General features: G+C 34.5%; 2 protein-coding genes across 2 annotated transcripts; both read right to left on the bottom strand.

The window, feature by feature from the left end:
* Positions 1-12,233: 12,233 nt before the first annotated feature.
* Positions 12,234-13,054, bottom strand: LOC128861628 (cuticle protein 16.5-like). The gene has a single exon (XM_054099904.1). It carries the CDS (start codon positions 12,985-12,987, stop codon positions 12,247-12,249), a length of 741 nt encoding a protein of 246 aa, XP_053955879.1. The 5' UTR covers positions 12,988-13,054; the 3' UTR covers positions 12,234-12,246.
* A 3,655-nt stretch (positions 13,055-16,709) lies between these two features.
* LOC128861396 (pupal cuticle protein C1B-like) lies at positions 16,710-17,365 on the bottom strand. Its single transcript, XM_054099516.1, has one exon. The coding sequence runs from the start codon at positions 17,296-17,298 to the stop codon at positions 16,735-16,737; it is 564 nt and encodes a 187-aa protein (XP_053955491.1). The 5' UTR covers positions 17,299-17,365; the 3' UTR covers positions 16,710-16,734.
* Between the last annotated feature and the right edge of the window lie 4,057 nt (positions 17,366-21,422).

Raw genomic sequence — 21,422 nt, 5'->3', positions numbered from 1 at the left:
TCTTGTTTTTTTTTTTTTTTCATTAATTGTTAAGGAGTTATGAATTTAAATATAAGCTACTAGCAAACCCGGCCCCCTTCGCTGGGCACACTAAAATAGAATAGATATGGTTTAGAACAGAAAAGATATGGTTTTCATATTATTTATTTCTTTATTCTTTATTCAAGCGCTTTGGCATAAGCAATATTTTTTGTTTTTCTATTTGTTTTTGAGTAAATATAAAATATAAATTGAAAATCAGGAAAAAAGAAGATGGTTTTTAAATTTCAAATCAACGTATATGAATAAACAATCGTCTTTTTTCCTGATCATCCATGAATTTTTCGTTTCAATTTATATGTTTTATTAAGCATTGGAGCTTTTTTAACCATTATCCATTTATATTTTTCAAAAAAAAACGAAAAAAAATTTTTTTCCACGAACACATAATTTCATTCGGATTTCACATTAAATTCTCAAATTTCGTTTGAAATTATTCACTGTTCCAAAAGCCACTCCAAAAAAATTCACAAACAATTTTTACATGTTGCACTTACGTTTTTTCCTTATGACATCCAAATCAGAAAGAAATATTGACACATTGTAACTCACACTGTCAATTTGACAGTTCAGTTCCGCCCCAAGCGTTAAAAAAGTAAGCGACATTATGGCTGGTTCAAAAGAACGCTGTACCCGTTGCCAGTGCTCCGAATTACAACCAAACTTTACGAAACCCATTTTCAATACTTACTTAACAATGTGCGTAAGTTTGGTTTAATTCGGTGCAAAGACACGGCGGGTCCACGTTTTGGCATATATTTCGAGACCCTAGTCATCAATAGGTATGAAAATTACCCCGTATTAAAGCACTTATCAACAGCTTTCATTTGATATCCATATTGTACAAACACATTCTAGGGTCCACGTTTTGGTCTCTATCTCGAGACCATAGTCACGGAGCGGATGGAAATACTCTGAACTAAAGCATTCACCAACAGCTTCCATTTGATACCCATATTGTACATACACATCCGAAGGTTACCCGGACCCACGTTTTGACCTATATCTTGAGCCCTATTTCCAAAATAAAATATAATCCATGTTACTCGTGGATGATGTAGCTTTCAAATGGTGAAAGAATTTTTAAAATCGGTCAAGTAGTTTTTGAGCCTATTTATTACAACCAAACAAACAAACAAACAAAGTTTTCTCTTTATAATATTAGTATAGATGAAATTTTTCTTTATGCAAACCTATCCCTGTGGATTTTTGCGGTAAAGAATTTATTTTGCATATCTATTTTTTATTTAAAAAATATGAGATGGTGATAGATATTAAAAAATATTAAATTATGTACGCAAGAAAATTCTCAAGATCGTATGCAATCAAAAAACAACAACTACCTAAATTCAAATTAATTGCTCTTGTAGAATTGCATTCTCAGAGTTGTTCTAAATAATCTTATTAAAAAATGTAGATGATAATTTCTTAAATTTGATAAATTTTTGTGAATTTGGAGCTTCGAAAAAAGTGAGAAGCTTCGATTTATAGTGAATTTGTTATACAATTTTTATAAAAATTACAAAAAAAAAGTTATCACAAAAAAAATAATAATGAAAAAAATTAAGTGACCAAATTATGTGAGCATAATATTTATTATTTGAATAGAACTATGTTTTAGACTAGACAAAACTATTTATAGGGTGTTTTTTTTTTGTAATGTATTTCACTGTATTTGGTGTTTGAGGTTTTTTAGAGGTTTGTGCGAAATATTGCTGGAATAAAGATTTTTCTTTATAACCTTGTGATATTTTCATGGCATTTATTTTTTGAATATGAAATCCGCCGTATTTTTGCCGCAGTTACGAGTTACATGGCCCGCTAATTTTACCATTTCTCTGAATACTAGATCTAAATGAGCCCATATAGCAAAAACTCAATTCTAGCACGACCTGCATTTTAAAGACCCGTAAGCGAAGATTCTTACGCAAAATTTTCAACGTTGAGTACGACGACGAGTCGCACTTCTTCAACACTTCATTCCAAGAACTTCACGAACAGATTTATTTTTTTCAAAGTAAATCTCCACCATTTGGAAACGTTAACCGATTCATTACTGAACAGAAATGGCAACACCGTTTGCCATTCTCAGTGGTCAAACCATAGCTTTGGCTATCGATATCATGCAGTTAAAACAAAATACACCCGATAGAATCTGAATATAGTAAATAATTTAGTGAATTTTGGTAGAATATGCATGCGTACATATTTTACGAATAGCTTATACCTGGGTCCTGGGTCTAGTTTTGTGAATCAAAGAAATTGTCAGCCAATGAGGAATGATATTTTTAAATAATCGCACTCAAAATAAAATTTTTTGTGTGGTTATATAAGGTACGGCTCGGAGCAAATTTAGCACATTCTTACTTTTTTAAATTTAATTTAACGTAGCTTTAGAAAATACATTAATTTAATTAAATTTTTTTATTCTATTTTTTAATTCATTGTATTTTAATTTATTACTTTATTCAGATTTTCTTTTTGCAAAGTAAGTAACATTTTGGTTTGCACTTAGCAGGAATTACAGTGATCACACAATTTATTTGTACACTCACAGTTTATAAACAGATACACCCGATACTTAGTACGACGTATAAAAAAGAACAAAATGTGGATATATTTGTAAAAAATAACATTTTTATTCAATATTTAAGGAACAAAAACTTCCAAATTTATTTCTGGAATTAGAGAACTGAAGCCAATAACGAAATAGGGCACAATTTTATGCAAAAATATTATTCCTACATAGCCATATAAAAAATAGTTTATTAAAAAAATAGTAGAAAAAACGAGTATTTAGTACTTTGTTAGGCTCTAATAACTTTGAACCTAACTACTTCCAAACGTCGATGCATACCAATACCTTGATTTCATTAATTTTCTCTCGCTCATCACTTAAAGCTGCCTGTGACGCCTGTGATGTTATTTTGTGCTTTCTGATTCTCTTCTCTAAGGTCTTTCTCGCAGACCTGCTCAATTGGATTCAGATCCGGAGATTGAGGTGGAGTTTTAAGTTGCTTTACCTTGTTGAAACAAGAAGCCTTTAGCATCCGGTCCAAATTTAACGGCACTGTCATACAAATTATCATACTTTAAAATGTTGAAATACAGATGTTTGTCCATTTTATCATCAATAAAAACCATATTTCCTGCTCCAGATGCCACCATGCACCCGCAAACCATTGCATTACCTCCTCCATGCTTAACGGTAGGAATACGATTTTTTTCATTCAGTTCTGTTTTTTCTTTCGTCAAACTTTTGGAGGGCCATCTGATCTGAAAACATTAAATTTAGACTCATCCCTGAAAATGACGTTTTCCTAAAAATAATCTGACTCATTTATATAGCGTTCGGCGAACTCCAATCTCTTCTTCTGTTAACATCTGAAATGCAGGGCTTGAAGCGTGTGACTCTGCTATCAGCAATAAGCAGCGATAGGAAGGCAATTACGGACTGTTTGTAGGCTTACTACTTTATGCAAAGACACTTGAATATTTCGGCATACTATCGTGGAGGTTATTTTGGGATTTTGCGCGACTGATGCTACTTTGTTGTGTTCCTCAATACTTTTCGCCTTCCGTCATGGTGTTGATTAGCTTCCAATTTACTAGTATTAACGTAAGTAGCGGTAACACTTTGTACCGTAAAATGCGATTTGCCAATAGTTTTACTGATTTCGTGCGGAGACTTATTTTCCAAGTACAATTTAATAACAAATTTACGCATTTCTAATGGTAAATCCGGACCTCGTCCCATTTTGTCACTTTCAATGGAGATTTTACGCGCAACTGAAACCGAATCGATGATAAAAACTAAGAAAAATCAATCTTATTTCGCTTTCAGCAACATTAGTAAAACCACAAACGATTTTTACTGTTACCTTTGCAGCAACTATATGTTATCATGAGCAGAAAGTGTACGAATAAACGTTTTGCAGCATTTTGCTACATCTGTCTGCTTTCCTTGGAGCTCCTCAGTGTGAGTTGAAATAACGGGAGTTTTGTTTGCGGCAATTCATCAAGAATGCAACATTTTTACTGCGACCCAAAAGAAATATATTGTCACAGCAAATATTTTGCGCAAAACTATAGTTTTTACGTACTACGCGGGGTGTACAAATAAATTGTGTGTATGTTTATACAATTCGTTTAATCGATCCAGTGACATTGCTCGCGCAGTTCGCTTTTATAAAAATCACTTACAGTTGTATTTTCTTTTACCTGACCTCAGGTAACTACAAACCAACAATCAATGGATTTGCCTCGCTCGCTTTTTACTAGACAGCCAAAGTGGCATTAGAGCACCACATTTCCGACATATGAAAACATGTAAATACATATTAACATTTTCATACAATATCCACATGTCCATTTGCCCACACATGTGTGTATGTACATGGATATATATATCTGCAAAAAAAAATTTGTTTAAGTAAATGACAGCAACAATACCACAAATAAAGTTATTAATAGTATAATGAAGTTAAATAAGAAATAATCAAAAATCGAACAACAAAAAATATGGTATAAAAAATTCGCTCTTTAACGAATTGTTTGAATCCCCTCAAAAAAAACAAAAGAAAAAAAGAAAAACGATGCTGTAGCTAACTGGGCGGCAACACTTAACGCTCAATTTGACAAGCCGATTATTGACACAAGTGAACAGATTTGGGATGTAAATGCCCTGTAGGGAAATTTCCAGATTTCGAACTGATTTTGTTTTTTATAATTTTTTGCTTAGTACTAAGTGTCCATTTTCGAAACTTACTACTGGCGCACAATGCCAAAATGATAGAAATGGCATTTTATTGGTCGCCTTTTGGCAAGCAAATTATCCGAGTGTATTTCTGCCATGAAAAAGCTCCTCTTGAAACAGAGAAAAAAAAACAATCGGTGGAAAAATATAAACGTGCAAACCACAAATTAAATGAATTAAGTGCACAACCAAATTAAAGTCCACATTATTTGCATTATTTATTTTATTTAAAAAAGAATACGAGAATTAGAAAATCGTTCATTTAAGGGATGGAGTTTCAAAACTTTGTGATTTTTAGAATCGGTTTTTTTTCCTTTCGGTTCTGACTTCATTCATTTTGTGCTCTCCTTCCTTTAATTACACTTTTTTTTTTGTCTATTTCGAACCTAGACTAGAGCAACAAAATGACTTAAAAACAATAATTAAAGGTAAGACTTAAAAGTAAAAGAGTAAAATAGAAATAGAGATCTAGGAAGGACGAAATGAAAACTGAGACTATTCTAATTCTATTAATTTCATTAAGGCACCCAGTTAGGTAGGTGAAATGGTTAAGGTACCAGACTGGCACTCCCCAAGTAGCACTAAAGCGGCGTTTGATGCCATTGCAAGACCTCGAACGGGCAAATATCCACAGCCAAACAGAGCTGTTGATGGGATTTAGGTTGGAGCAATGCTCCAAATTGTCGAGGAAAGGATCACACAGTGACAAGCGCCTGACTGGCAAACGCGGACATTTACAGAGAAACTGCTCATTAGTCTCCTTCTCTGAAAGGAGATACCTACTAGTAAAGGTGAAAGTGAAAACGCAATACCCTTTAGGGATTGTTAATACTTATTTCGTCCAGCGAATCAAGGAAATTAATGATACCACAGGCCATAGGTAAACATCAGTGAGTATATTATACTTGTATGTCATTTAGTTCTTCTTTTTCAATCTATGTAAATTTATTAAAATTTTAAAATTTTTTGAGTTTGTAACCTACTTTTCTTTAGCTAATGGTGTTTGAAATTAACCGTAATAGAGTTTAGCAATTTTCAAAAATGTATAAGGTAACCAAAAGTGAACCCAATACTACATTGAATTAAAACAAAAAGCTGACATCAGATTCGAAATCGTTCCGCAAGTCAGGCTTCACCAAAACCCCCTGGATTACGGGTTTCGTTCCATGAAACCATATTTCCCTCTGGCTTCTGATGATGAGACCAAACCTCGAAGGAGTTTCCGATATAATATTTAAAGCACAAAATCGCTCCAAAATTAAGCTGTGTGTTATATGCATACATGAGTTTGTATAAGCCTGTATAGTAGGTTGGATTAAAAACATTTTTTTTTAATTTTTATTTCGGCCTACGCGGGAAAGTTGCCTTATATAAAGACAATCAAATGCTTATATGGAGTCATGTCAAAATTTTGAGCGCGAATACTGCCACACGTCCTTCAAAATACTTTCAAATGAGTAAAATGTTGACATATTTGCAAAGAACCTCGATTGTGTTCATATTAAATATTGTGTAAGCAAATTGTGTATATACATATGTATAAGCAAGGAGTATATCTTCTAACCCTTGGGATATGTACGATTGTGCTCACATAATTAAGACACTTATTCTTTTTACAATATTCCCAATATTAATTGTAATTTTTTTTTTGAAAATGTAGTTCACGAAGGAGACATAAAATAAATATCTTTTCCGATAGTCAAGCTACGATCAAAGCTCTGTCGTCGTTATGTTGTAGCTCTTTTCTGGTCGAATCTTCTAAGGATGAGATAAAACGACTTGAATGTGTTCGAAATATTTCTCTTATCCGGATTCCAAGACATAGAAAAATATAGCGAAATTAAATTGCCAATGAGCTTGCCAGAAGGGGTCCAAAGAACCGGTTTAAGTTGTCCTTATCTCAGACATGGGCGATCTCTTAACCGTTGCTAAATGCTAAACTGTATATTTTTTTCTTAAAAAAGCGCAAGACTATCTTATCGTATGTTATCTCAAAAACACTTTGGCCTCTGTAAGACAAAAGCAGGGTACTTAAAGTGCTGGGAATCCCCCGCCATTCCAAATTTCCAAACTCTTAGCAGTGTACACTGGTCACTGGGTTATCGGAACTCAAGGGGAGAAGCTTGGACTTCCGTCAAACCAACATTGCAGAAGCTATGGGAATCCGGCAGAGAAAGAGACTGTTGGAAACTTTCTTTGCAAATGTCCGGGTCTGACGGCTAGGCGCTTAAGGTTCCTTAATGTGCTTCTTGACGATATTCTGAGGTAGTTCTCCAGCCTATATTACTTTTCTCTCCTACACTACATCAACAGCACTTAATTGCTATAAACGGTTTTTCTTCCTATAAGTTTTGTAATTTTTCGGCACTTTAGTGCTTCTTGTAGTATAGCCGTGGTACTCCCGCCATCTAACTAGCAATCTGTCGACAGCCATTATATAACAAAAACCGTGTACATAAAAGTTACAAAACTCACAAAAATTATAAGCATGTAAATCAAAATGTTCTACTTTTTATCAGATCGTTATAAAAACTCCATTTTTAGAATCCATCCAATTAGGAAATTTTACATTGACTACATTAAATCGAAATAAGTAATTTTTATGTTTAGATTTTCAATTTTAGTAGAATAAAGCCAAGTCTGAAATCACTTAAAAATTGAGTTGATTTTTGAGAATTTTTTTTTTTTTGTACAATCTTGAGAATTTTCTTCCATATAAAAAACAAATACGGAAATATTTTATATGGAAGAAAGTACTCAACATTATATAAAAGAGTTATCGCAAATAGACGCGAATTTGTTATAACAAAATGCAGTTTCTTAAAAATTCTGATTGAAGAAATTGAAATTTTGATGACATTTTTTTTTTTAATTTCTTAAATTTTTGGGAGTTTCGTACAAAGGTTGGATTGAATTCATTTACATAGTTTTTCATCCTGGGTTGTTTTCACATTCTCTTCTAAAGAATTCTTTGAAAATCTGCGTGTGATTACACGATGACTTTTTTTTGTGACTTTCCTTGCATGACGCGGACAATTTTCTTTGGTAATTCACTTGAACATTGGGGCACTTGAAAAAATTTGCAATACAATGAAGGCAAATTGTCAAAAAACCACCGATTTCGCGGCCGTGCGTGCATGGGGTAGACATGGGGTTGACTTCTCTACACTAAAAACTAATCGACTGCCGTAGCCGAATGGGTAGGTGCGTGACTATCATTCGGAATCAAGAGAGAAAGTAGGCTCGAATCTCGGTGAAACACCAAAATGAAGAAAACATTTTTTTCTAATAGCGGTCGCCCCTCGGCAGACAATGGCAAACCTCCGAGTGTATTTGTGCCATGAAAAAGCTCCTTATAAAAAAGTCTACCGTACGGAGTCGGCTTGAAAATGTAGGTCCCTCCATTTGTGGAACAACATCAACACGCACACCACAAATAGGAGGAGCAGCTCGGTCATCAATCAAAAAGGGTGTATGCGCCAATTATATATATTTATATATATATATAAATTGCGAGCACAAGTGCATGTAGCAGACAAAGTATTTGCCTACATACTGGTTAATGTATTGGCCAAAACTATATTGGTTGTAAAAGTTTTAAAATATTCGCTACTAGCTCTCGTTTTCCCTACAGGGTGATATGTTTCTCATAATCTACTAAAGGCAAACAAGTGCAGAAATTTACAAGCAAATGTCTTCGTGCGTATTTGACAGCCGTGCAAAAAATTAAAAACACCAACAGCTGGTGAAGGTCACCGCTGACACTGCAAACGCGCAGAAATGTGCATAGCCATGTACTTGTTTATATGTATAATAGCACACACACATATGCATGTATGCGCACGTTTTCTTTCCACCATCGTCACTCCGATTACCTTCACCTTTCCTGCTTTTGCATGACAGCGCATTTTTTCGTCAGCACCAGCCTATTCTACGCATGCGCCGCATTACTGCCATTAGATATGCGCGTACTTAAAATGCTATGTGATATGATTTTTATTTTCTAATTCGCTTTAACGCCCATTTGCTCCATATTTTTATTGAGTGTTTCTTTCACTTATTTTTTTTTCTATTTACTTATTTTTTTCACTTATTGTGCTGATAAATCATATTTACAGTTGCTTTGGTGTTGTTTCTTTAGCTATTGTTGTGTTTTTGTTTTTGTGTTTTTTTTTTTGTGTTTGTGGCTTAACGATATTCGTGACGTACTTGACTTTTGCTCAATTATATTGGACTGCCGTGGTTAATGCTATTTATGTTACAATATTATCGAAAAAAAAAACATGAAATATTGCCGAGCCTCTAGTGTTTGTGGTGCAAATATTTGATTACGTACATATAAACATTATATTTCAATTTGTGGTAACTTTTGCGATTATCTGGGTTTGGCAATTCGCGCATTTGGGTATTAGGTTACTAACCACCCTTCTTAGCTGAAGTTAAATTTGTTATTAACATAAAAAAATGTGGATCATAGTGTATGGAACTATTGTAGTTTCTGATTTTGAGTTTCTCCCGAGAAATCTTTATACTCAGAAGCTTGTCACGGAATGCTGAGTGGGATAGAAAACGTTCTATTACTTATCTCAGGGTTTCTTGTATTGTTCACAATATAGTTGGACGACGCAATATTTGGAGTAACTGTTTGAATAAAAAGTGCAAGCGTACTCGAACGGGTGTAATTACCGACATAAAGTGTCACAAAATTTACTCAAACTCTTTTTCCGTAGTATCACATAATTTCACATTTTACGTGGATTACCTAGAACTTCCATATGCTTTTTAAATGAATTTATTACTATAAAATTATATATAAAATTATAAAGATTCAAAACAAAACAAACTAAATTTGAGTACACTCATCCCCATTTTCTAATTAGAACTTGTCAGAGACCTCAACACACCCAGAGAGAAGTGCAATTAACTCGGACCTTAAAAAAATTATGATCGGCTATCAGATATCGTCTTGCTATATTTACGAGATATTCGCCCGATTTTGCTTAGAATATTAACTTTTCCTATAACTCACATTTTCCACTCGGCGACTACGTTGTCAAGCACTATGTTGGTAACTTGTAGGAGCCATGCCTAGCCTTAGAGAAACCAATGCAGCCTGAGTATGCCATGGTTGGTTGTAGTTTCTCAAAATTGATGACGACAAATATACGAAGACACACACGGGGCTACGATTTTAAAAATCGACATTACTTCCAACAACTATAAACTATTCAAGCGCTTAAGTACAATATCGTTTGCCCAATTGCTGGAAAATAGGACGAAATCATCAGAAATATTTCGCCAAATCGCTAACCGAAATAACTTGAATGAAGTTACATTTCACAAATAATCGAAAGTTTTACTTTTTATAATAAATGTAAAATCATTAAACAAAGAATTTTCTAGCATTTAAAAAAAAAGTAGTCGATGACTCTTCCTGTCTATTAAAAACAAAAACGAAAACACTTATTAGTAATTTTCTAGGCCGCGATTTCAATTCTACCTGTTTGTACACTGAAAAAAATGTGACAGTGAGATATATTTTGGATTGCACTGGTGATAAGAAACAATGGAAACTACTAAGTACCAACTGGGTGGAAGACCTCAGTAAGGTTCGAGATACACAAACTCGAGTCATAAATTCTATAATACGCTTGTAAGTGGGGATTAATTCTATTCAATTCCGATCACTTTTTAAATGTGTCTGTTCTATGTCGAACATTAAGTGCCTCCCCCATCGCAGTGTATTTAGAAGGAAATGGAAAAGCAAAAAGCTACACACCAACCGAGTATTCACTGAAACTTTTTCTTTTGGTACGTGACTAAGCACTATCGAACTTCAAAATATTAATTCAGGAAGGAGAGTAAAGAATTATTAAAGAACGTGGGAAGGAATACTCCAGATGGCAACATCCGCGCACCACGACATTCGGTTCTATGTTGTCGGAACGGCCCGGACTTATATCCGACCAAGGACTGTCACTTCAGCAGCATTCCTCACATATATATGGGGAATGTTTTTGCTGCTACAACAACAAAAATCTGCGCACCGTTTTGCTGTTCGTTGCCGTTTTGCTAACGTAAAAATAGTTATAACATTTGTATTCATTTCGTTGCTGCATTGTTGTGAATTTTCCATAACGCCGCTCTTTTTCGTATTTATTTCATTGTTACAACTCTGCTAGTAATTCTCTCACGAATGTCGCAATCGTGTAATTTATCAGTCTTGGAACTGCTGTACTCAATTGCATATAACGTGGTAAGATATGGGGATATCTGCGGGTGTGTTTTGAAAATTACAAAATATTCCACTGAATAAATCCCAAAATTATTAAATTTTTGTCCTGAAAACAATGTAAAAAGAACCGAAGATATTTCATTTCAAAAAACTTTACATTAAAATTTTCTCCACTAAATAAATCACCAAATTATTAAATTTTTATCCTAAAAAAATTTTTTTAATATAATGAAAAAGGAACCCAAGATACTTCCCTTATGTGATAGTTCACTTAAAAAAATTCGACAGCAAAATTTTCTCCACTGAATAAATTTCAAAATTATAAAATGTTTATCTTAAAAGAATTTTTTTTAATGCAAAAAGAACCGGAAATATTTCACTTCAAAAAACTCTACACCAAACTTTGCTCCACTGAATAAATCTGAAAATTATTAAATATTTATCCTAAAAACAAATGGTTTAATTATAAATTTCTTATCCTAAACAAAAAGAACCGAAGATATTTCACTTCAAAAAACTGGCCTCTAAAATGTTTTCGACTGATCGAATCTCAAAATTATTAAATTTTTATCCTAAGCAAATGTTTTTGCGTCAAAAGAACTGAAGATATTTCACTTCATAAAACTCAACACCAAAATTTTCTCCATTGAATAAATCTTCAATTTATTAAATTATTATAAAAAAAAATTGTATGTACAAAGAATTGAAGATACATCCTACATCATAATTTTCCCCACTGAATATATCTCAAAGTTATTAAAAATGTTGGCATTTTTTTTGTTTACTTTTTATTATATTAAGTATACACCAAAAATTTTTTGAAAAATGTACGGCAATATCCAAGATAAATGGATCACTAGACATAGAATTACTTATAAATAAAAGGTCTCATGCTTGGTGGAATAATGGCGGCGTGATAATCGTACAACGGATTTCCTAAATACGCTAGATTCGTATAAAGTGTAAGAGACTCACAGAAAAGTAAAGAGTAAGGCTGACTTTAGTCACCAATTGACGAAAATCAAACAAAGATCCACAAATCCGACATAAGAAAAATGTTAACTCTTAAATTGCAATTTATAACATAAAACACTTTATTAAAAAGGTGGTATTTAACAATCAAAATCAACAATTATATTGTATAATAAATCAACTTTAATAGAATCCCATATAACAGAAAGGAATCTTCGATTCACTCATTTTGGAAATAAATTATTTACCAACCCCAGTGGGTACCGAAACCATCGAAGCTCATGTGCGATGCGGTCTCAGCTGGAGAGTAGTGCACTGTCTGGCTGGAACCATAGCCGGACAAGCCAGGAGCATTATGAGTGTAGGTAGTCACCGCAGATCCATGGTTGTAGTTGGTGGTGGCCACAGGAGCTGCATGATGGTAAACTGGAGCGGGAGCAGCATATGTTACGGTCTTGGCGACAGCTGGAGCAGCAACAACGGCGTGGGCGTGAGCTGGCGCATAAACAGTTTTGCTTACAATGGGTGCGGCGTGAGTGTATAAAGCAGGTGTGGGCGCTGGAGCAGCATAAGATACAGCTTTAGCAACTGGCACTTCATGATGATACACAGGAGCTGGAGCAGCATATGTTACGGTCTTGGCAACAGCTGGAGCAGCGTAGGCAACAGGCTTGGCAACAGTTGGAACGGAATGTGTGTAGAGAGCAGTTGGAGCTGGTGCAGCATAGGCAACAGTTTTGGCAATGGCTGGTGTGTATACATTATTGCTGACGCGGCTGTCCGATTTGTGTACGCTGGAGTAAGGAGTTTCAATGGTTTTCGAGTACTGTGATACAGTGCCATCGAAGGTGCGAACCACGTTCTGGTGGCTGGAGGCAACGGCATCTACCGCGGGATTAGCGACATGAGCGTAGGTGACGGGCTGCAATACACCGGCGCTGGCAACAGCCAAAAGTGCTGAGAGTACAACGAATTTGAAAGCCATTTCTATGAATTTTTATCTTGTTTTGATTTTGATTAAACGAAGTAGTTGAGGTGGGTGCTGTAATGCTTGCTTGATCGATCGGTGACTGATACTGATTTCGATGTGTTGTGCTGCTTTTATACGATCGCAGAAATAAAAACTAGCAGGTGCGTGGCTTAGCGTTTCAATGTGTATGTATATATATGTATATGTATGTAGCAGGAAAAAATTTGCGAGCTTAATCACTTCCATTTATTTCTATGAAGTGGTAAATATGTTACCCATTTTTTGACGATTTTTTACTTTAATGCTCAAATCGCCTTGATTTTGTTTTAACCTTTTCAATTATTAACTGGTTTCTAATATATGCCGACCAACTCAGGCATTCCTTGGCTTTGTTGATATTCACACACACAAATATTTTCATAAATATAATTATATATATTTCAGTTATGGATATTTCAATTAAACATATGTACATATATAGATGTGAGGATTTCATGCTGCTATCCCAAAGTCATCATTCATCTGTCCGACTGCTTGATGTTCTCAAAAAATGCAAACCTAGGACAATAGTTTACGACTCGGGCTGGATTTGAACGATACCGAAGGATGGAAAAAAAGGAAAACGTGAGTGCAAAAAACTTAAGATGTCAGCAGAAGGGTATCCTATCGGAGTAAATTTAATTAAGGACAAATGTGGTAGTCTTGTACCGGAGGATCAAAATAAGAAACTTTGCCGAAGGAAAAATACCTCTAAAACGAATTCTGATGTCCCCAATTTGGGTCGAACTTTTTAGTTTCTTTTCTATAACTCACTTAAATTAATTTTTTCATTTACATATGTTCTGACTAAATAAATTTCTTAAGAGAAAAAATAGATATTATTATAATTAAATAATAAATATTATTATAAATAAATAAAAATAAAGAAAAAACATAGCCATTTAGCTGATTTTTTCATGTAAAGGCCAAAAATGGTGATATTTTGAAATTCGGGGACATCAGAATTCGTTTTAGAGGTATGGTTCCTTCGGCAAAGTTTCTTATTTTGATCCCCAGAATACGATTTTCACAGAGCAATGAGCGATTTTTAAATCGACCAGCCCTAATATAGGTATATATATAAGCACCCATACAATTTGTGCTTATCGCCAGCAAAATATAAAATACTGAGTACCACCTTGATCAAAAAGTCCCAGGGACCACTGCCAGTTGACGCTCTAAGTCAACTGCTTTGAATTCTCGCGACTTTTTACAGTTTTAAAAATGGATTTGGATTCGTGATGTCATCAAGAAATGCCAATGAGCGGAAGTTATCAAAACTGGAAAATTCACCAGAGACCATATTTTCATTGTACATGAAATTCTGGAAAAGGCCTTAGATTAAAAAATCACCACCCAACTTCTTTCCGTCGACTTTGAAGACACTTTTGATTGCATGAATAGAAGAAGCCGATTTCATGCATAAATTTGGTATCGGTGCGATACTCGTGCGGCTTTCTGTAAGGAATGATTGAAGGCCTTTTAGTCCTAAAAAGTAAGCTTATTGTAAAGAAATTTAAATTTTATCATTTTAAGCAATAAATCAAGCACTGTATCTCGGCGGCTATGTCAAGAAACCAATGTGCTCTCAGAGGGTACCTGTTTAAAGTGTGGAGCGTTGGCATCATTGGCCCATTTTTCTTTGAAAAAGTTGCTGGAAATGTAAATGCAAATGAGATTTTTTATCCAATTCCAAATATTGTCTAATCGGATGCACGTAAATTATATTACTGGACCAATCTGCTAAAAAATATCGCACTGACTTAAAAATAATAAAGAAAAGAACTCTTCCGACTACTCGATTGTATTATTGAGCCAATAGTACAGCAGTCATGTTGATTCATTCAAATCTATCAAATTGCGAATGACTTATTTTGACAGCATTTACTCGTACTATACTCTCTTTTGGTAGAATAACATGAAGTCTTGCTAAATTAATGGTCATATTCAATAAATAGACTACACACAACACCGTCGACCGAGACTTCCTCATCACCAAGGCTTGAATTCTATTCTATGCCATTCGAAAACGATCGTCAAGTGAACTTAAAAAAAAAAAATAATAATTGGTGTATACACTTCTGTTAGGAGTTTGGCCGAGCTCTCCGTCCTATTTGTGGTGGGCACCTTGATGTTGTACCCCAAACGGAGGGTCTTACAATTTTAAGCCAACTCCAAACGTTAAATGGTTTTTTATGAGGCGCTTTTTCGTGGCAGAAGTATCCTCTGAAGTTTGTCAATACCTACCGAGGGCCGCCCGCTAATAAAAAAAGCAAATGAAATAATTTAATTTTTGTAAACTTATAAATAAATATGAGTTTCAAAACCAAAAACTACCTTAACATCCTTTCCAATTATTGTATACCTTCAAGGAAATAAGTAAATTTGCTGCTGCATGTGGACTTAAATATTTCACTGTATCCATAGGTTCTCAATGAAATCTTGACTTGAAATATAGTTAAAGAAAAATTGGCGGAAAAGTAGCAGAGTAGCTGTTTGCATAATAAACTTCTAACCAAAAAAGAACGACAATATTTATTTAAATTTCTCTTCATTCAAAGCCTGGGAAGAAATGTAAATTTTGTGCGGATGTCATGGCATGTTTTTAGTAGGCAGCAACCAATCCGATTATTTGGATTTTATGCACGAATGTTGAGGCGAAATATACCTCTGCATTAACCTGCAGACTACAATGTAAGGGTTTTGAAGTGATCAGTCTAATCACTAATTCTTGAATAGATATGTACACGAACGTAAATAATACTTCCCCGACGAATTGAAAATCTACAGCAAATCGTATTGCATATACCCAACCATCTTTTGCGGTTCATACTTTAAGAATAGATGAATATTTCATTTATTGAATTGTGGAGTAGCATGTTCATAACGCGAGGCTTCTGCATTGACCAGGATCCTTCTTTCAGTTGGGTGGGTTAGCCAACTGGGAGGTTTATACAATTATTCCAGCCAGTACTGCTATGTTTTCGGACCGCGAAGTAGCAATGAAGGGCTTGAATAGAGGCATCATCACCCTTGTAAAGTACTTACCGACTCAGCGGTAAACAAATCGCAGCAAAAGTTGGCAAACGAACGTGCCCATTCCAGATATTTTTTTAACTGGCTGAGTTTGAATAATTGTAGGTGGAAGATCCTACTGCGTCCAACGGTCTGAAAGAACTGGAAAAATAAAATCCAACCAACCGTTGTTTTCACAGCGCACTGAGCATTGGATTCTCAGACATTTGTTGACGTACCTGTGTGATGGAAGGTAAAGGAGAACATCTTTTTTGAAGCTGTTTATTTTGTAGAACTAGATGAGACCCATTCCATAATACTTTTGTTATTGTTTTCATATTTTTATTCTACATAGTTTTACTTACTGCTGTAGTATCCTAAGAGAAGGACAACAATTCACCTACCCGATTCTTCAAGTTTCTTTGAAAGAAACATAATTGGCTTCCAAAGAAAAATATCTTTTGTAATAACAGTCGCTTCTAGCAGAATATGACAAACGAAAAATATTATTAAAAGCTCTCTGATAGCTGGTGCTGTGGCCTCGTGTTCAGTAATAATACAGTTTATACGCTTAAGTTTCAATACAAAACATTTTATTCAACAACAATTATTAAAAAAAAAATATGTCAACAATTAACAGTTTTTAGTTATACTCATATCGTAAAGTATTCGTGACTCAATAATTCATTCAGTGTCTATCGAAACTGTCTACCAACCCCAGTGGGTGCCGAAACCATCAAAGCTCATGTGTGAGGCAGTCTCAGCTGGGGAGTAATGCACTGCCACGGGAGCTGCATGATGGTAAACTGGAGCGGGAGCAGCATAAGACACAGTCTTGGCCACAGCTGGGGCAGCGTAGGATACAGCTTTGGCAACAGGCACTTCATGATGATACACAGGAGCTGGAGCAGCATATGTTACGGTCTTGGCAACAGCTGGAGCAGCGTAGGCAACAGGCTTGGCAACAGTTGGAACGGAATGTGTGTAGAGAGCAGTTGGAGCTGGTGCAGCATAGGCAACAGTTTTGGCAATGGCTGGTGTGTATACATTATTGCTGACGCGGCTGTCCGATTTGTGTACGCTGGAGTAAGGAGTTTCAATGGTTTTCGAGTACTGTGATACAGTGCCATCGAAGGTGCGAACCACGTTCTGGTGGCTGGAGGCAACGGCATCTACCGCGGGATTAGCGACATGAGCGTAGGTGACGGGCTGCAATACACCGGCGCTGGCAACAGCCAAAAGTGCTGAGAGTACAACGAATTTGAAAGCCATTTCTATGAATTTTTATCTTGTTTTTATTTTGATTAAACGAAGTAGTTGAGGTTGGTGCTTTAATGCTTGCAATGGTATGATCGATCGGTGACTGATACTGATTTCGATGTGTTGTGCTGCTTTTATACGATCACAATGAAGTGGATTTGGAAGTTTACGACTGCGCGTTTGTGTGTAGTGCAATAAAATCCCTCAAAAATGTCGGTTTCATAATTCAAGATTTTGATACGGGAATGTTTTTGCTATTATTTGTTGCTATTGTCTACTGAAATCGTGTTTTTTTTTCGTCTTATACCCTTAATTTCGTAATTTAAATGGAACAGTAACTGTATATACATATATAACTAATATACAATAATATATAACTGTATACGTATGTATAAAATAAATAAAAATTTTTAAATCAAGCGTGGAGTAAATGAGTTTTTATAAAAAGTTGCTATGGGTAAACGAATTAATGCGTTTCTCAAATTTCAGAAAATTTGTAACATATTTCAGCGGATTAATGGAAATCGTAGATCTAATGAATATTTTATTGCTATTGTAGAAATACAAATATCCGCTAAAAGAAGTTAGTAAACTCCTCTCGTTAAGAAAAAATAAGCAAAAATTTTACATTTTTTATACGAAGGGAAATTTTATCACTGTAAGGGTGCGACCAGAGTGAACGCTGATGCCGAGCGGAGCCGAGCCGAGCTTATTGACGCTTATTTTCATGCGAGAAGAAAATTTGTATATAACACAGTGAATGCGAGAATCAGCGCTGAAGTTCTGTTTATTCCATGTGTTTTGCTCTTATGTCATTTAATTTTGTTGTTCATTTGTGTTTATAAAATTGCTTTACACGGTAATGGGTTCATCTGATGAAGAGTATTTTGCTTCTCCTAGTGTGATTAATGCAATTATTAACACAAAAGAGTTTGGAAAACATCCAATTACACTAAAAAGGAATGAATTTGGTGAATTTCATCATTTATATAATGATTTAAGAAAATATCCAGCTAAATTAGTATATGCAAAATTAGGTGTGCAAAATTTCAAGTCGATCAGATTTTTAGAAGCCAGTGAAAATTAAGCTCAAAGATTCCGTTACATACATACATACATACATACATACATACATACATACAACCCGACCTAATAAAAGTGTGTTAAAAACACAACTGCACTCTAAAAAGTAAACATCAACAATCCAAAAAAGCGAGCAAAACGCTTTGAAACTGTTTTCTCGCATTCATCGGCTTTGCTCTCTGCTCTTGTCGGCGCTCACTGTGTTATACACAAGCTTATTTGTATTGACTTGTATGTAATCAGTTTTATCGCACTGACAATCTTTATCGCACTGACAATCTCGGCTCGGCTTTCAGCGCTCACTCTGGTCGCACCCTAAATGAATGAAAAATGTTGTTTTTTTTCACTTCATTTTACTAGAATTAAATGAGCTATATAATTGGATACCCAAGCGTTTTATGATTTTTTTTTTAAATTTCGTGCAAAGTTCGAAGTTTTGTGTGTCTGTTAAAGGCGAACAGTATTTTTATTGAAAATTAGTTGAAATTGAATTGAAAACAAAAAAAAGAAAAATAAATATCCAAATTTATAATCATAAGGGTGGGTGGATTTTTTGTCGTCGAGTGTATTTTTAACTACGTGGTAAAAATCTTGCTTTTTCTATGATTTTTCATCGCAGTAAATGCCAAACTGCAAACTTGAAATTCCGTGTGGTAAAGAATCGTAAGCTTATGAAAAACTAGAGCGATGCCATAGTACTACTAGGAAAAAAACCAAACCTGTGTCCGATAGTGGAACAGTCGCTTCTAAGATTGGAGCTAAGGTGTGAGGCGGCAATTATATACGAAGGCTGATCAACAGCTCGAGGTGCGTTGAAATGTTAACTAATTTTTATCTATTTTGTAAATGCACTTCATCTTGATGAACGGTAAAGAAGGATTCCTCTTATATGATACAACAGGTAAAATAACAAAAGAAACAAATCCCAATGACTAATTTTGCCAGAAAAATTACGTCCCTACTTAACATTCGATAGAACTTTCACTCCAACCCAATGTTTAAAAATCTTGTAACTAGCAAAACTGTATTGTTATTTTGTATTTACCTTTGAGTGAGTTCAACACTTTCAATATTTGGGAATGTTATTAGGTGCGCAACTAAGTTCCCGCTGTTTGTCAATAGATGCCGCCAGCATTGTGTGCTAGTCGATTCTGTACATAACCGAAACGTCATAAACCAAGCTTAAATAAACTGCTTCGACCCATTTATGATTTTGGTTCGATACCATATACTTTTGGGTTACTTAACATTTCAAAAAAAAAAAAAAAACTAGAGCGCTGTCATAGCTGACACAGCTCGAAGCTGTTGCTCAGCCTTCGTATATTAGTGCCGCCTCACACCTTAGCTCCAATCTTAGAACCGACTGTTCCACTATCGGATACAGGTTTGGTATTTTTCCTAGTATTACCATGGCAGCGCTCTAGTTTTTCATAAGCTTACGATTCTCTACCACACGGAACTTCAAGTTTGCAGTTGAGCATTTACTGCGATGAAAAAGCATAGAAAAAGCAAGATTTTTACCAGGTAGGTAAAAATACACTTGTCGACAAAAAACTCACCCACCCTTATGATTATAAATTTGGACATTTATTTTTAATTTTTTTGTTTCAACTGAACTAATTTTCAATAAAAATACTATTCGCCTTTAACAGACACACAAAACAAAAACGAATCCAAATTCCGAACTTTGCACGAAATTCAGAAAAATTTATAAAACGCTTGGATATCCAATTATATAGCTCATTTAATTCTAGTATAATGAAGTGAAAAAAAAAAAATTTTCATTCATTTAGAGTGATAAAACTTGCCTGCGTTTAAAAAATGTTAAAATTTGGCTTATTTTTTCTTGACGAGAGGAGTTTACTTACTTTTTTTACCGGATATTTGTATTTCTTCAATAGCAATAAAATATTCATTAGCTGTACGATTTCCATTAATCGGCTGAAATATGTGAAAAATTTTCTGAAATTTGAGAAATGCATTAATTTGTCTACCCGTAGCAGCAACTGTTTATAAAAACCAATTTACTCCATGCTTGGTTTTTTTTATTTATTTTATACATACGTATACAGTTATATATTATATTAGTTATATGTTATATATACAGTTATTGTTCCATTTAAATTACGAAATTAAGCGTATAAGACGAAAAAACACGATTTCAATAGACAATAGCAACAAGTAATAGCAAAAACATTCCCGTATCAAAATCATGAATTACACTGTGGAACAAATTCAGGTTAGCAAAAATTAGGTCCATTCTGAGAGTGGCGAGTGAAAATAGAGGCGAAATTAGAAGACCCGTATCGCGCCGTTTGTTTATGTTAGTTCGATTTTTTTTTTAATCGGCCTTCGAAGTTTGCAGTCAAATGCCGATTTTCAGTATATTGTTTATATGGGTTTTTGCCTATAACTCGTCAACTAATTGATATTTTTTCAATCTGTAAAAGCCAAATTATTGCTAGAGACCTATGCAACAATTACAATTTTTGAAAAAATTGATTTCGAAAATTTTTGTGGTACTTATGAGGCAAAATGTTGGAAAAATTATTTTTTTTTCATGTTTTTTGAAAATATTTTCAACAAAACTAAGTCTTTTTTGCATTTTGTGTGGTCTATAATATGCTTCTCAGTTTCTTAAATGATTAAAACAACAGTTTAATTAAGTGTAATATTTATTGATTAAATAACGGTTATAATGTATTAGAAAAGAAGCACGCAGTGCTCTTAGCAAAAGTCGGCAGACAACTGAAAAAACCAAAATTCCATTTCCCATACTATGACCCACACAATATTCATACCGACAGGAGAGGGGGTCCAAATAGTCCGGTACAGGTATTTCGGCGAATTGTTTACTACTTGCCCTTGCCATGATCATAATATACTGGCATAGCGACATTTAAGCACGTTTTGCGACTTGTAGACCTTATTATTTAATATACAACTTGTTATTTCAACAGTGGAAACTTTCATATTACAACAGCATGAGAACTAAAAAATTTAACAATCTGCATGCGAACTAATTTCAAAAATAAAGATTCAGTTAAGACTCG

The sequence above is a fragment of the Anastrepha ludens genome, chromosome 4, assembly GCF_028408465.1.
Source record: "Anastrepha ludens isolate Willacy chromosome 4, idAnaLude1.1, whole genome shotgun sequence".
Lineage (NCBI taxonomy): Eukaryota > Metazoa > Arthropoda > Insecta > Diptera > Tephritidae > Anastrepha > Anastrepha ludens.
Note: the sequence above shows the minus strand (reverse complement) of the source record. Positions and strands in the feature narration are given on the sequence as shown.

Coding starts and splice junctions, on each gene's coding strand:
- LOC128861628 (XM_054099904.1), bottom strand. CDS start 12,987: ATGGCTTTCAAATTCGTTGTACTCTCAGCACTTTTGGCTGTTGCCAGC.
- LOC128861396 (XM_054099516.1), bottom strand. CDS start 17,298: ATGGCTTTCAAATTCGTTGTACTCTCAGCACTTTTGGCTGTTGCCAGC.